General features: G+C 38.6%; 1 protein-coding gene across 3 annotated transcripts in view; it reads right to left on the bottom strand.

The window, feature by feature from the left end:
* Window positions 1-12,854, bottom strand: part of pcsk5b (proprotein convertase subtilisin/kexin type 5b) — a 59,050-nt gene that overhangs the window by 38,204 nt on the left and 7,992 nt on the right. For all 3 annotated transcript variants that reach the window (XM_061729235.1, XM_061729236.1, XM_061729237.1), the window contains exons 3-5: window positions 6,416-6,568; window positions 3,525-3,668; window positions 2,685-2,761 (exon numbers count right to left, since the gene is read on the bottom strand). In XM_061729235.1, coding sequence (XP_061585219.1) covers window positions 2,685-2,761; window positions 3,525-3,668; window positions 6,416-6,568 — 374 coding nt within the window. The remainder of the gene's footprint in view (window positions 1-2,684; window positions 2,762-3,524; window positions 3,669-6,415; window positions 6,569-12,854) is intronic.

Raw genomic sequence — 12,854 nt, 5'->3', positions numbered from 1 at the left:
ACCTTTCAGCGGGACAGTGACGCAAATCACACATCTAACAGCAAACTTTATGGACTATAAAAGGAGGGTATGGGCAGTTTTTAAGTGGTCAGCAAGAAGTCCTGACACAAATCCCACTGAAAACTTTTGGACTGAACAGAAATCTACCATTTCCAAAAGACTCCAGCAATCTATTACCGGTAAGTGTATGAATACCTAGAAGTGAAGGATAGATGCAAAACAGGTCCAGATGGCTTAAAAGAAACTTGTCACTGTTTGCAGTGACGAATACTGATAATTGTGGTCAGGGTATGTTTTTGCTTGTAATATTTTCCTATTTATATTTTTCTATATTTATTCTTGTGTAATATGTGCAAATCTCCCTTTTCCCCTTTGATTCAATTGTACAAAACCTGCAACCTTTCTAGAGACATTCACATGGCTGAGGCTGTGAGGGTTAAAGTTTATATTTGAAATGGCTGTAAAGCAGTGACTGGTCCATTCATCAAAGTTAATGAGCCAAACTGCTGGTGCCTTCTTTCAAAACAATTCAACACTCAACTTCACTCTGTTTTCTCCACTCCAGTAATCCATAAAATCATCTCCCTGGCTATTGTTCCAATCTTTAGCTTTTGCCTGCATTTTCCATTTTCTTCACATCTGTGTCAGAGTCACTCATGGATGACTCTGCTCAACCGAAAACCACACAATGTTTATGGACTGGATAATAAAGCGAACAATTCAGATATTTCAGCAATTACAGCCATTTAAACTTGCATTTAACATTTGCATTTCTGTGCCGAGCAAATTTGTTTCTCTATTTGCAAATCAGGCTTGACATCTTCTGAGATTTTTTTAAAAACAAAATTTCACAGTTTTATGCAGGTTACACAAAACTCATTTTGTGAAAAGTTGTTTAAAATAAAAAAAAAAACTTTAATCTGACTTTCATTACCCTGCCTGAACCTTGACAGACCATTTTTACAAAAACAACATTTTAGCTGCACCTAACACAGTTTCAGGCTACATTTCTGATTGGAGCAGCTGATTACCGAGCTAATGTGGTTGTATTGATCGGTGATTGTTGCAGATGAATACACGATTACTATCGTGAACAAAGGGTGGATCTAACTATTCAGATATGCAAATATTCATTCAAAACTCATTAAGTGTAAAGCACCATCTTCCACACTTATTGTGTGCATCTTACAGCTCAACAAGTGTGCTGTATAAACATCAAGTGTGCTGTTTTGTTAATTGTATTATTGGATTGTAGTATTGGATTATGGATACAGCACGGATTTGTTGTATCTTAGGGAAAGAAGCATTTTCTAGAACTTTACATCAAGGAGCTACTTTGTTTTGTTTTAGTAAAGATAGTGGCTATATCTATTTATTTAGTGTATAAATACCTAATCGTGACTCTAAGGTCATAAAAACATAGAAGATAAAAAGCTATTCATTTTGTTACCAACTCTATAGAACACACACATCAACTTCAACTAGTCCAGGGGCCAGAGCCCAAAAATTCACTCGTCAGTACAGCTCAAGGTGACTAAACTTGCTTAAGATTTTTGAAAATATATATGTCTGTAGATGATATTTTGGTATGATAACCCTTCCTGAGTGGCAGCTGTATCATAGTTTGAATGACGTTATGTGATGATTCTGTACTTGGTTAACCTTCTTAACACTATCTTAAGTACACACAGAACTTGATAGCACAACTACAATCAGATCTTGACATATTCCCATTAATAACGATGTTAATTTTGTTTACAATATTGTTATGTTTATAATGTTGTTTCTAAAACTAAGCTGGTTCCTTATCTCATTGTGGTGTCCTTTATATCCTGAACAGCCGTTGTACTCATAAAAAACTCATTTAAATTAACAAGACTTAACTTTTTTCAGTCAGTCTTTTTTCAAGTCTTTTTTCAAGTCTTTGCTTGACCAGCTAAAGTTTGCTCAATGAAGTCAGTTTACCGTATCCCTCAGAATACATTCTACTCTTCTCCCCTTTAAAATCAATTCACCTCCAATGACAGCTGTGACCACCAAAGGTATGTTTAAATAAAAAAATCTTCAGTTTTAATGGTTATAATGAGAGGTTTGAAAGGAGAGAAGATTAGTGTCCACACGCGTAACATCATAGTAAAACTATATCAACCTTGACAGGCCACTACTTCATGAAGCTGCATCTGTGGGTCTGATGTCTCTTTAAGACAAGAAATCAGCGAGGACTGAGCCACTGCTACAGCTCTTGCGTTGGTGCAGCCAAAACACACATACACACTCAAAGGGGGGGGAAAAAAAGGGAAAAAAGTCATTGAGCCAAAGCCAAGCTGGCACAAGACAAGTGCTTGGACAAGGCAAGTTCCCCACCAAACAAACACACACAGATACACTCATGATGTTCAAAACAGAGAAACCACAACCTAGCCACAAATGTTACAATCAGACTCACTAATGTAGGTCATTGCACCCACAACAGAGTCAAGACTCAGCTGATACAAACATGTTCGAGCGCAGAGCGCCGGGTATAGACCAGCCTGAAATAACCTGATGTAGACGGACTCTTGAAAAATATAGCAACAAAACACAGGGCCACGTGTTTATTTTTTCCTGCAACTCAAAAAATAAAAAAAACTAAATTGTCATCTTCTCAGTTGGTGGAAAGGATTTTTTTCTTTTTTTGTTCTTACTTGTTCTCATTGGTTGCATCGTATCGCGGCATGGGATCCGGATCGTTACTGTTGACATCGTAACTTGCTTGAGGGTCCTGTAAAAGGAGGAAAAAAAAGGGAATCAAACTATATTCATTTGTAATAAAGATAAGGAGTGTAAATATCAAGTCAAGGGGTACATTTATTTTAAAATAAAAATAGAGTGTGTGCATGCATGGAGTTACAAAATCACAAAAAAAATGTTCCCCTTTCCCCATCAAACAGTCCATATTAGCGTCACTCACAACAGTTTAGCAAATAGAGTTTAATCAGAGCTAATCAAATCTCCCGTGCTCTTCACCCTTGGGCATAAACAAATCCTGGTATTAAGAGTAGCTAATGACTGCAGCGCAGGCGCTGTCACACAGGGTGTGAATCCTTTTATCTGCAGTTGATTGATCGCCTTACCTGCTTTTTAAGGCCAAGACGTTACTCTCACTATCTAGTCACTGGTGTGTGGAGGCAGAGATTCCTCAACAAGCACACAAGGTCTGCAGCTTCAGACAAACGTGTACACTCAGCATACCTCCGTCCCTCAGGTATGAGGAAGCTTCCCACTGAAATTTAATCCACGGTGCATCAGATCTAAACTACAACCGGATTTGGGTTCTATAGCTAATCATAGAACCCAAACCCCTGAGTGTATCCTGAGTCAATCAGACATAGATATTGTGTACTATTGCTTCTGTTTGAATTCATGTACCTACCCCCTCCTCGCACAAAGACACTTACAAATATTAAGCCCTTTCATTTCACTAACGACAGCATGCACACACTGCCGCGCTTGGCTGCCCTACACGTGCATACATACACACTCACGTAGTTCTGAAAAAGGTCTGGGTGGTTCCTCTCGATGCCGTCATCTAGTATGGTCACCACCACGTCTTTGCCCGTATAGCCCCTCTTCCACGCCCCCATGATGTTCATGTCAGACTGGCAGTTGTGGACGTCATCGTTACAGTGCTGGAGAGAGAAGCAGATAGATGACATCATCATCTGAGTTTATGATCATACCCACATGCGTTCCTCTTGATCTGGACTCTGGGCGAGAAAGAGCACTATCATTTCCCAATCTAACTTAAACAAATCCAAACCTGTTTATGTCAGGCTTGAAAAATTCTTCACATAATCTTACATGATGGGATTCAACCATAAGGTTGTGTCTCAAGCTGAGTTCAGACAACACCACATACGAGACAAAGATATTACAAAATTAGGCAATTAAAGAGTTCTTGTCAAGGCTTGTCCATAACTCACTTTGATGCAATTGGGAAAGAAGTTACTTAGTTACTTACTGGAGACAAAAAATAAACAAACGGTAGTGTGAATTACACTGCCTTTCTCAAGCTTAGGAAACAAAAATGCATATTTATATTTATATATATATATATATATATATATATATATATATATATATATATATATATATATATATATATGTGTTTTAGTCTGTCATCTCACACTACACAGTCATGAGAGGAGGATATTTCTGTTGTGACACTACAAGAGAAAAGGAAAAGAACATTTCTGACATAACTGTAACAGAAAAGGACATAGGAATAGTTATCAAGTGTTTATTTCAAGCCAACACTGTCAATTCTACCCTTGACCTCACTTCACTATTCAAATAAATATCCCAATTGACAAAACACGTGGAACAAATGATGTGGACTTATCCTTTGACATTTTCAGTAGCATTAGCACTCGACAAAAACACATGCCTTAAGTTTTTCTTGTCCTGAAGCTGACTGGGTTAGATTATCAAACGCTGTTCCATCAGCTACAGAAGTCTGGACTAGAGGCTGGGAATGACATCATACCAGGGTTGACTGCGTTTCATCTGCAACACATTTGTGTTTCATTTACCCTTTTATGGCCCGTGTCCCAAATAGTATTAAATGACGAATCGCTCCAGCAGAGTCATCTGACAGCAACAGAATAGTGTCAGTCTTCTCCCAGTAGGTCAGATCCCATCAGTTACTTTTAATGTTATCATTTTGTAGGTGGGTGCATGCACGCGTTTTCACACTCTAATGATCCGCCTTAATAGACAGAATAGTACTATAAACACTACACCACCATAAATATGTATTCTCCTCGTTGGTCTTTAATTTATAGGAAATACACCATATGAGTCTATATGAGGGTAACATTAACAAAATGACTGTGTAAGGTGAGATACTTGTAAAAGAAATTACTTAAGCTTGTGCTCAGGTTTTAAACAAACATGCAAGCAAAAAAACTTCTAGCATTTGATTTGACTGCAAAGACAGCAACTGAGATCAAGCTAAACCTCCGCTGCAGGTTAAACCACAGAGGCAAACAGCAGTACAACGATAGGGTTTATGGGGAATCCCTCAGGGGTTTAAAGCAAGGTTGTAACTCCAAGTCTCAGCCAAAGCTAGTGCAGCTGGCCCTTTAAAAGCAGCAAAAAAGATCTTTTGCGGTAAAATTTCAGTTTCACTTTAATATGAAGGAGCATCTTTTTTTATTTGTAGGAAGTGTCATGCAGCGGTCGTGGTCTTCTATCCCTGCTGACAGGAACAATGATGGATTTAAACCACAAAGCCAGAACACACTCAAAAAAGTAATGATGTAAGAAAAAATGAGAAGATTAATTCTGGACAGCATCATAAATGCAGCTTCCACACCCACAGAGGGGCCCACACGGCTAAAAATGACAATAGTTTATTTTGTGCGATCTTTGTTTTTAACTTAAAATTATAGCACGCTTTCAAATTCCCAAGCCATTCCCTTTAAACTCCTTTCTTTGCAATGTAATTATCTTGAAACGGAAACTGTTGCCACGATTTCCCTAAAGCAATCTCACACAAAGTGGTAGATCATAATAAAGTCACCACTGTCCTGCCATGTTAAGGCGCCTCATCTTACACTGTAAAGGTAATTACAAGAGATGTTCCATCAGTTTCGATTACGTTTTTGTCAAAGTGACATTAAGTATAACTTTAAACCAAAAAGAAAATTCTTCCACCACTTTAGTTTTTAAAATCTGAATCATTTACTTGGTCATCTCTGACAGTTGTGGTAAAATGTAAGTGTAATACCAATATGTAACATCACCCTTGTGTGGCTGTGCTCAATGTTTCAACTGTAAAATATGGAGGGCAACTTTCTTGGAAATGACCGGACGAAGCAATTTCATGTAAACCCTGAAAACACACAAGCCAAGTTCAGACGGATCGAAACTGGAAAAATAAAAACCTCAGGTCAAAGTATCAGGACTTATCTATATCACATTAACAATTGACAGAGCCGAGGACGCTCAACCATCCACATGTACACAAAAATGTATAACTAAGAGTAATGATCTGAGTGTGTATGTACATCGTTGAGATAAGGTTGCAAAAGCCAGCTGTGTGAATTTAACAAAACTTAACTTTGAGAGATTTTAAAATCCAGAAAGGGATACATATTTACAACTGAGTGGACTTTCCCGTGATGGATGCTGATGAACGATCACAAAACTTTACACCTTGACCAGAGCTTGTTACTTCTAAAACTAAGGAAAGATTAAACTTTCATAACTACGGCAACTTTAACTCTAAAATGCAACAATTCCTGTAGATTAATTGATGCAGCGTGATCAAGCCTATGCCATGACCTTGGCAGATCTTCGGCCCACAAGCTGGATAAATGTGGGCAGCATGCAATCCTCTGAGGAAAACAGTCAGAGTATGCAGTGCACTTACAATGTACCACATACTGCTCCACTTGGCATCATTAAAGAATATGTTGTTTTGGGCCTGGTTGCTGTAGGCGGGGCTTGTCTGAGAAAGGGGCGGAGATGGTTTATAATCCCTCTTGATCCTCCTCTTCACCACCTGCTGTTCTATCCACTCCACCTGAAACAAACAGACAGGATATAAAAGAAACTAAGGCTTCAAATAACAACACAAAATAGCAGCATTGCTTTGCTTCTCCCTCTCTGCCATCACTTAGCATCACTTTTCATGAGCTTTTTCACAAATCAGATTGTTTCCATTAGAGAAAAACAAACCTGTGGCTCCAGCCTCTGGGGTTTTGTTGAGTGGAGCGGGTTTGGGTGGGGGTGTTGTGGAAGCTGATTCATGTCTGGACTGTTTCTGTCCTCAGCTCGCCGAGCTGGCAGTAATGATAGCTTCATCTATACCTTCAACTTGTGTTAGTAACCAGCAAATTACGATCTGAAATCATGATACTGATTTGATTGGCTGTCTGGCTGGCTGTCACTGCAGAGACCTCACTAGCTGACAGCCAATTACACTTAATCAAACAAATAAGTAGATCTCAGGGGATGATGATGTAAAGATTATGATGATCATATTAACCTTTGCTCAAAGTAAGGAAAATTGTTGAAATTTTCTGGGATTTTTATTTCTATTTTTTTAATAAAGCAGAATAAGCCAACAAAAGTTTGAGGCGGAGGGAAATGGAAAAAGCACCACGACTGATTTAATAAGCTGTCCATAGATTCAAAGAGCACACAAGGATACACACAACTGATAATAAACAGGGAAACACAGCTTTAAAACTTGGCATAAAAAATGTTGGGCAATTCCCAAAACACTTTACTATAATTAATATCTACAAAGCAATAAGACTGCATGGCAGCTGCCATTAATGCACCTTACTGTCAGCTAACATGAGCCAAGACATTCACACTGGAACCCATGATGACTGTTAGACAGATAACAAGCCACAGAAGGAAACATCACAGTCTAATACTGTATCTTTTGAAAACATCCCTTTTCCATTTAAATATTGCACATGTATTTAACCTACAAAGCTTTGCTGTGTATACAATGGCTTCATGTCATTCCTCAGGCTGGACTAATATATATATATATATATATATATATATATACATATATATATATAAAAATAAAAATGTCTACGTCTCCCAGGTAACATTAATCTCTCAAATGTTATGGGCTTGCTCAAAGGCGTGAGGCATTCTTTGGCAGGAATCTCACTCCAGTTTTAGATGGAATTTTCCGATTTCAAAATCAGCAACGTTGGAGCTGAACAAGACAGCTGGATCCAGTCAACTCCTTTTCAACCATTTTCTGTGTGTTTAGTCTAGCAGACTTCATCTATCTAAGAAGACTCTGTCAGAAACGTTCATGTGTAAATTATTAAAAACAGAGAAACTGAAATATTACCAGAGATGACAAGAGTCAAGAATATTTTTTTAAGTATTTATATTTGGACCTAAACATGAATGTGCTGTAGTTTATGCAAATTATGTTTGAGAAAATTTCAATTGTTTTGGATATTGTACATGTTCCCACTGCATGCAATGTTGTGAGGCACTGCTTTTACATAGTTTCCTTAAAAGCGCGTCCATCTGTTCATCACTGCACCTTTTACAAACTAAAATTCAGTAGCTGCACACATGATGCACTGACACTGAAACTACACTCATAACGGATCAATCAATAAAATAATTTATACACCACCAAAGTGTTTTTGTTTTGATGCTCACTTTGCCAGCTCCATAAATCTGAAACCTTATCGAACGCCATCCCTCTTTGGAGACAAAGCATTTCTACAGGTCAATACAGCTTCACCAGACAGGGGGGAGGAAAACAGAAAACAGCTGACATGATGACTGCAGAGTGATTATCTGGTCTCATGCACCGAAACAATCTGCCAGCATCTCCAGAGAGTTGCCGCACGAGGCAACAAGAATGAGAGAAGGTGTAAGAAGCAGCAGCGACAGAGTTAAAGAGAATAAGTCCCAGGAGGGTCAATAACACAAGAAAGAAAGTGAAAACAGATAGCAAAAGAGACAAGACTGCAAAATAATGGAGGGTAACTGGTTTTCCAAAATAGCCTTATAGTACTAACTCAAATATGTAGCCTTATTGATTGTAGACAAAACATTTTTTTTTAATGCCATAGTTAACCTAAATGAATCATTTTGCAGACGTTTCATGCAACTCTCCAAACCGAGGAGAAAAAGACACTCCAAGAAGAGAAATATAATGAGTGGTAACCAGTAAAGCCTGATGCTCCTCCCCTCTGCCAGCACCCCAGCTCATTTCACTCCAATTTCTATTAGGGCCATCAGCTTCAAAGTAACCGTTTACACACACCATTAACCTCAAAAAAACACTGTCATCAGGAGTTGTGCATGAGTCCGTCTGCACAAAACCACTGGTATGTCATTACAATTTTCATACATTAGCTCGGTATTCACCACAATCTCTGATGAGCAATTGAACTTCTCATCCGCTCCCGTCTGCAAGTTGATTGACAATAATTCCAAGGCAGTCTGTTGATGGCAAACTGCATCCCACGGTACCACAAATTCTCTCCTACTGCCATTCATTCTTGAGCAGACTGATGAGACAGGAAAGTCTTTCAAAACCTTGCAGAACCGGAAGTTTCAGGCCGTGTGCATCACTTCTAATGAAGAGCCTTTGAGAAAGTGAGCCAAATGCTTCTCTGCACCTGAAGATGATGTCCACACAAAAAAAAGCCACAAATTGTCATGATAAAAGGAGTTTTTTTGTCTTCTGCAACACATCTTACAAAGTGAGTAGGTGTAGCAAAATAAAAATAACAAAGAAATGTGAAATATACTCAGTTTAGTCCAGAGATAGCTACGCTGGGGGATCCCCAAACTGATTATAACTGAAGATAGATGTCAGAAGTAGAAATAACCGTTAAACTGGAATATATGTAAAATTCCACCATTGCTCTTCAATTAGTTTATCTTAACCTCACTGTATGAAATTTTGAGCCCAAAGGAAAATGATTCCAGTAAATTCTGAACACAGACATAAAGATAAGGATTAAGGCTAAGTAAATAAGTCCATATGTTTCAAAGGGAACTCTGGGGATGCTGGCATTAACATCCCAGAAAGAAAACCCTGCTGGGTTTATACGATAAATCAGGTTTGCTCTGTGTTTCATTGTGTGGTAATGCCACAAAAAGCTCTTTTCAAAAGGCACTCCGCTACGCATTGATTAGAGGTTAAAGATTTTACGGCTGTAATGTGTAGAGTTGCAAATCAAAGCTCATGAAACTTTCACAATTACCAGGATCTCTGTCCTAATCACTCATAATGAGGAATGTGACACACTAACAAAACAAATCCAGAGTAATTTCTACTTAAACAGCGATACTTTAGTGAACTGCTGAATTTAGTAACTTACAGAATGTCCATTATTAGCAATAATCACCATCAGATGTTTCCTGTAATTGCTTACAACACTTGAACAAACATCAGAAGTGATGAAGAGGAGTTCAGAACCACTCCCTCCTACAAAGCCATTTCAGAAGAAATGAAGAAAATGAACAATCAAACCACGTTATTATGAATAAATAAAGAAGAAGTCCAAGAATTTCGAAAGGAAATCATTTTTTTACAGCTATGGGGATAACTGTACTCAGACATAAAATGTGCATAATGTCCAAATGTTTTACTTATTCAAATTTGCATTTACAGTGGATCTCTGCACAACACTTTCTTGTTCAGTTGGGACTGCATTTCTTTACTTGCATTATAAAGAATGGGCGAATAGACACATACTTTTATCGTCTCTGTCCAAGATACACAGTGGCTGATAATGGCATTCGACAGCTTTTCTAAAGCTATCCAGGGCAATGTCATCCTTTGTTATGGCTGCTAAAAATCCCTCACAGATAGCAGCCTGCAGTTATCCACGACGTCAACTGTATCACATATGCCAGAGCTCATACAAACAAAGAAGATATTGCCTCTAAAACGTGCCCATACGTCACTGTCATTGTTTCAGTGCCAATTCCCTGGCCAGCTGTGAGGCGTGATGATTTGTTTAAGCGATTTAACTCCAACTTTGTGGAGGAGAGAAATGATTTGCTAGCACCTGTACCTCTTCATCAGTCCTCTTCTCCCTTTTTCAAGATTTTCTCCCACCCTGATTCGCTCTTATCTCAGTCTTTTACTTTTCTCATCTTTCTCTGTCACTTACTACTTTTCACTGCCTCTGCTTCATTTGATTTTGCTCTTCTTATCAGCAGATGCCCATTTCTCTCTCTCGGATGGCCTGTCTTTGTCTCCCATTCCCACTCCAACCCCGTTCCTACCTCCCACACTCTTTCATTCGCTCTCTGTGTAAGGGTTTGCAGGTGGCTTTTGCTGGCTGGGTCAGTAACCAGGGGAAACTGGGGAAGAGTTCACTTCAATAGAACAAATGGGAACAAATTTATCCACTTTCCGCTGTTTGCGTGACCATTTTTGAGCTGCAGGCAAAAATAATTGTAAGATGGGAGTTTGAAAGAAGAAAAAGGGCCAAAGGCTAGTGAGACATAAACCCCTGCCCTTACACAAGAAGCCAGTTTGGATCTTTTCTGAAGTAAATCTGAGAAACTCAGCACAAAAATGGCCAACTTTTCAGAGCGATAGAGCTGTGCTGACCAGCTGTAGGCGCTTGTTTCAGGGGCATTGATTTTTTGACGGTTAAACAAACTCAAAGTCAAGGACAAATATAGGAGTCCTTGTTGCTGCAGAGGAATTCTGATTTAATGGAAATCTGTGCCTGTATTTGGAGTCTCACGTCTGGGATTATGCAAATTGTCTCAAATGTTCTGACATGTACATAAGCTTTGTCGTTTGCTCACATATTTAAGAGTGCTCACAAAGCAGCAGAGTGCAAAGAAACACTTCTTTAAGCCATAATAGATAAATATGGAGCAACTGTAACTGTTTTAATCATCTAATAATTGCACACTGGCTTGGGCATGACTTGTAGAAGCCTGTATCTCATTAATAATACAAACTGTTGAAATTTTATATCACCATCACAGCTATTTTGCATTTTAGTGTCTCCCAGCAAGGACTCAGCTGTAAACCACACCTGGCTCTCAGTTTTCCAGCAACAGTCTGAATAAATAACTTCAAGTAAACAAGTGTCTAGCTAAGTGAAACAGGCTGGAAGCAACATGCTCTTACACTAAAGGACTGTGGCCAGAAGCCACAAAGGCACTCAGCTGTTGTACCTCTCTACTAACTTCTGCACTTCAAAAAAACATTATAAAAGAAGAAACAACCACTGCAGTACAGTAATTACTGTTTACAGTGAACCTGAAATAGCTGGAAAGACATTTCAGACAAAGACATTTCAAACTTGAGCTCATTTTACACCAAAACCTATACTGTTAAGCGTGGAGGTATGATGTACAAACTATAGAAGAAAATGGCAACACATCAGTGTTAATGTACAAAGTGCTGGCTGAGTGTTGCTTAAGGCACACAGGCAGGTTCATATAATTAAGATTAATGATTTAATCATTCTTCCCTGCTCAGTTCAGCTCTTTTCATTGCATTTTTACAATCTTTGGAGACTTATCCCAGCACTACTAAAAATAAATCCTCATCAGCAGTCATATGGATTACTTAACCTAAGAAAGAAATACAATAAGGTTGGGAATTGTGGTGGGTTGTTGGGTGCAGAGACATCTGCCCAGCTAATCCCAGCACTTTCCCAAGTAAGAGGAAAGTTATTCTTCTCTCATTTTCTGACACCATTGCAATCTTCTACTGAACTGCTGAGAGTAAAGTACACGTTGGCAGTTGCTGCAACATATTGCACTATGCTTGATTTCTAATTACCAGTATGAACATCCTTGAAGATTGTGCCATTCAATTTTGAGATGTTATAGAGGGAAGAGAAAAGAAAAGACTGGTTAAGGGGAAGGTCCAGGCCTGGTTGTCAGAGACCTTTTTGTACTAGAGAAGGGGGTTTTGGCAGTGAAGAAGAAACTTAAAGAAGATGGTACTTAATGAGGTAACACTAGCAAAACAAATATGAGCAATAAATAACTAAATCATAATAGCTTTGGTATCCTTGTCCTTGAAAGTGCGAAATAGCAGTGTCTTGCTTGCTGCTTTTTAACCGGCAAAATCAGCTGGTATCTGCATCCTCACACAAGTTGCTTAGTGTAAATTAATGGTCACTGTAACATATTATTGTAACATATATTTGTAAGAAATGTGCCATGAGCCTTGATCAAGTAACGGCACCGATCCAGGTGACGGACTGATGCATTAAAAAAAAAAAAAAATCTAAATCATAAACTCAAACTCACACCTACAAGGCTCTAGCAGCCCTCAACCGTTACATTTTATGAGGTCTGAATTACCTCGACCTTTGACCAAC

Source organism: Cololabis saira, chromosome 9 (assembly GCF_033807715.1).
Source record: "Cololabis saira isolate AMF1-May2022 chromosome 9, fColSai1.1, whole genome shotgun sequence".
NCBI lineage: Eukaryota > Metazoa > Chordata > Actinopteri > Beloniformes > Belonidae > Cololabis > Cololabis saira.
This window is presented reverse-complemented; position numbering and strand designations above follow the sequence as displayed.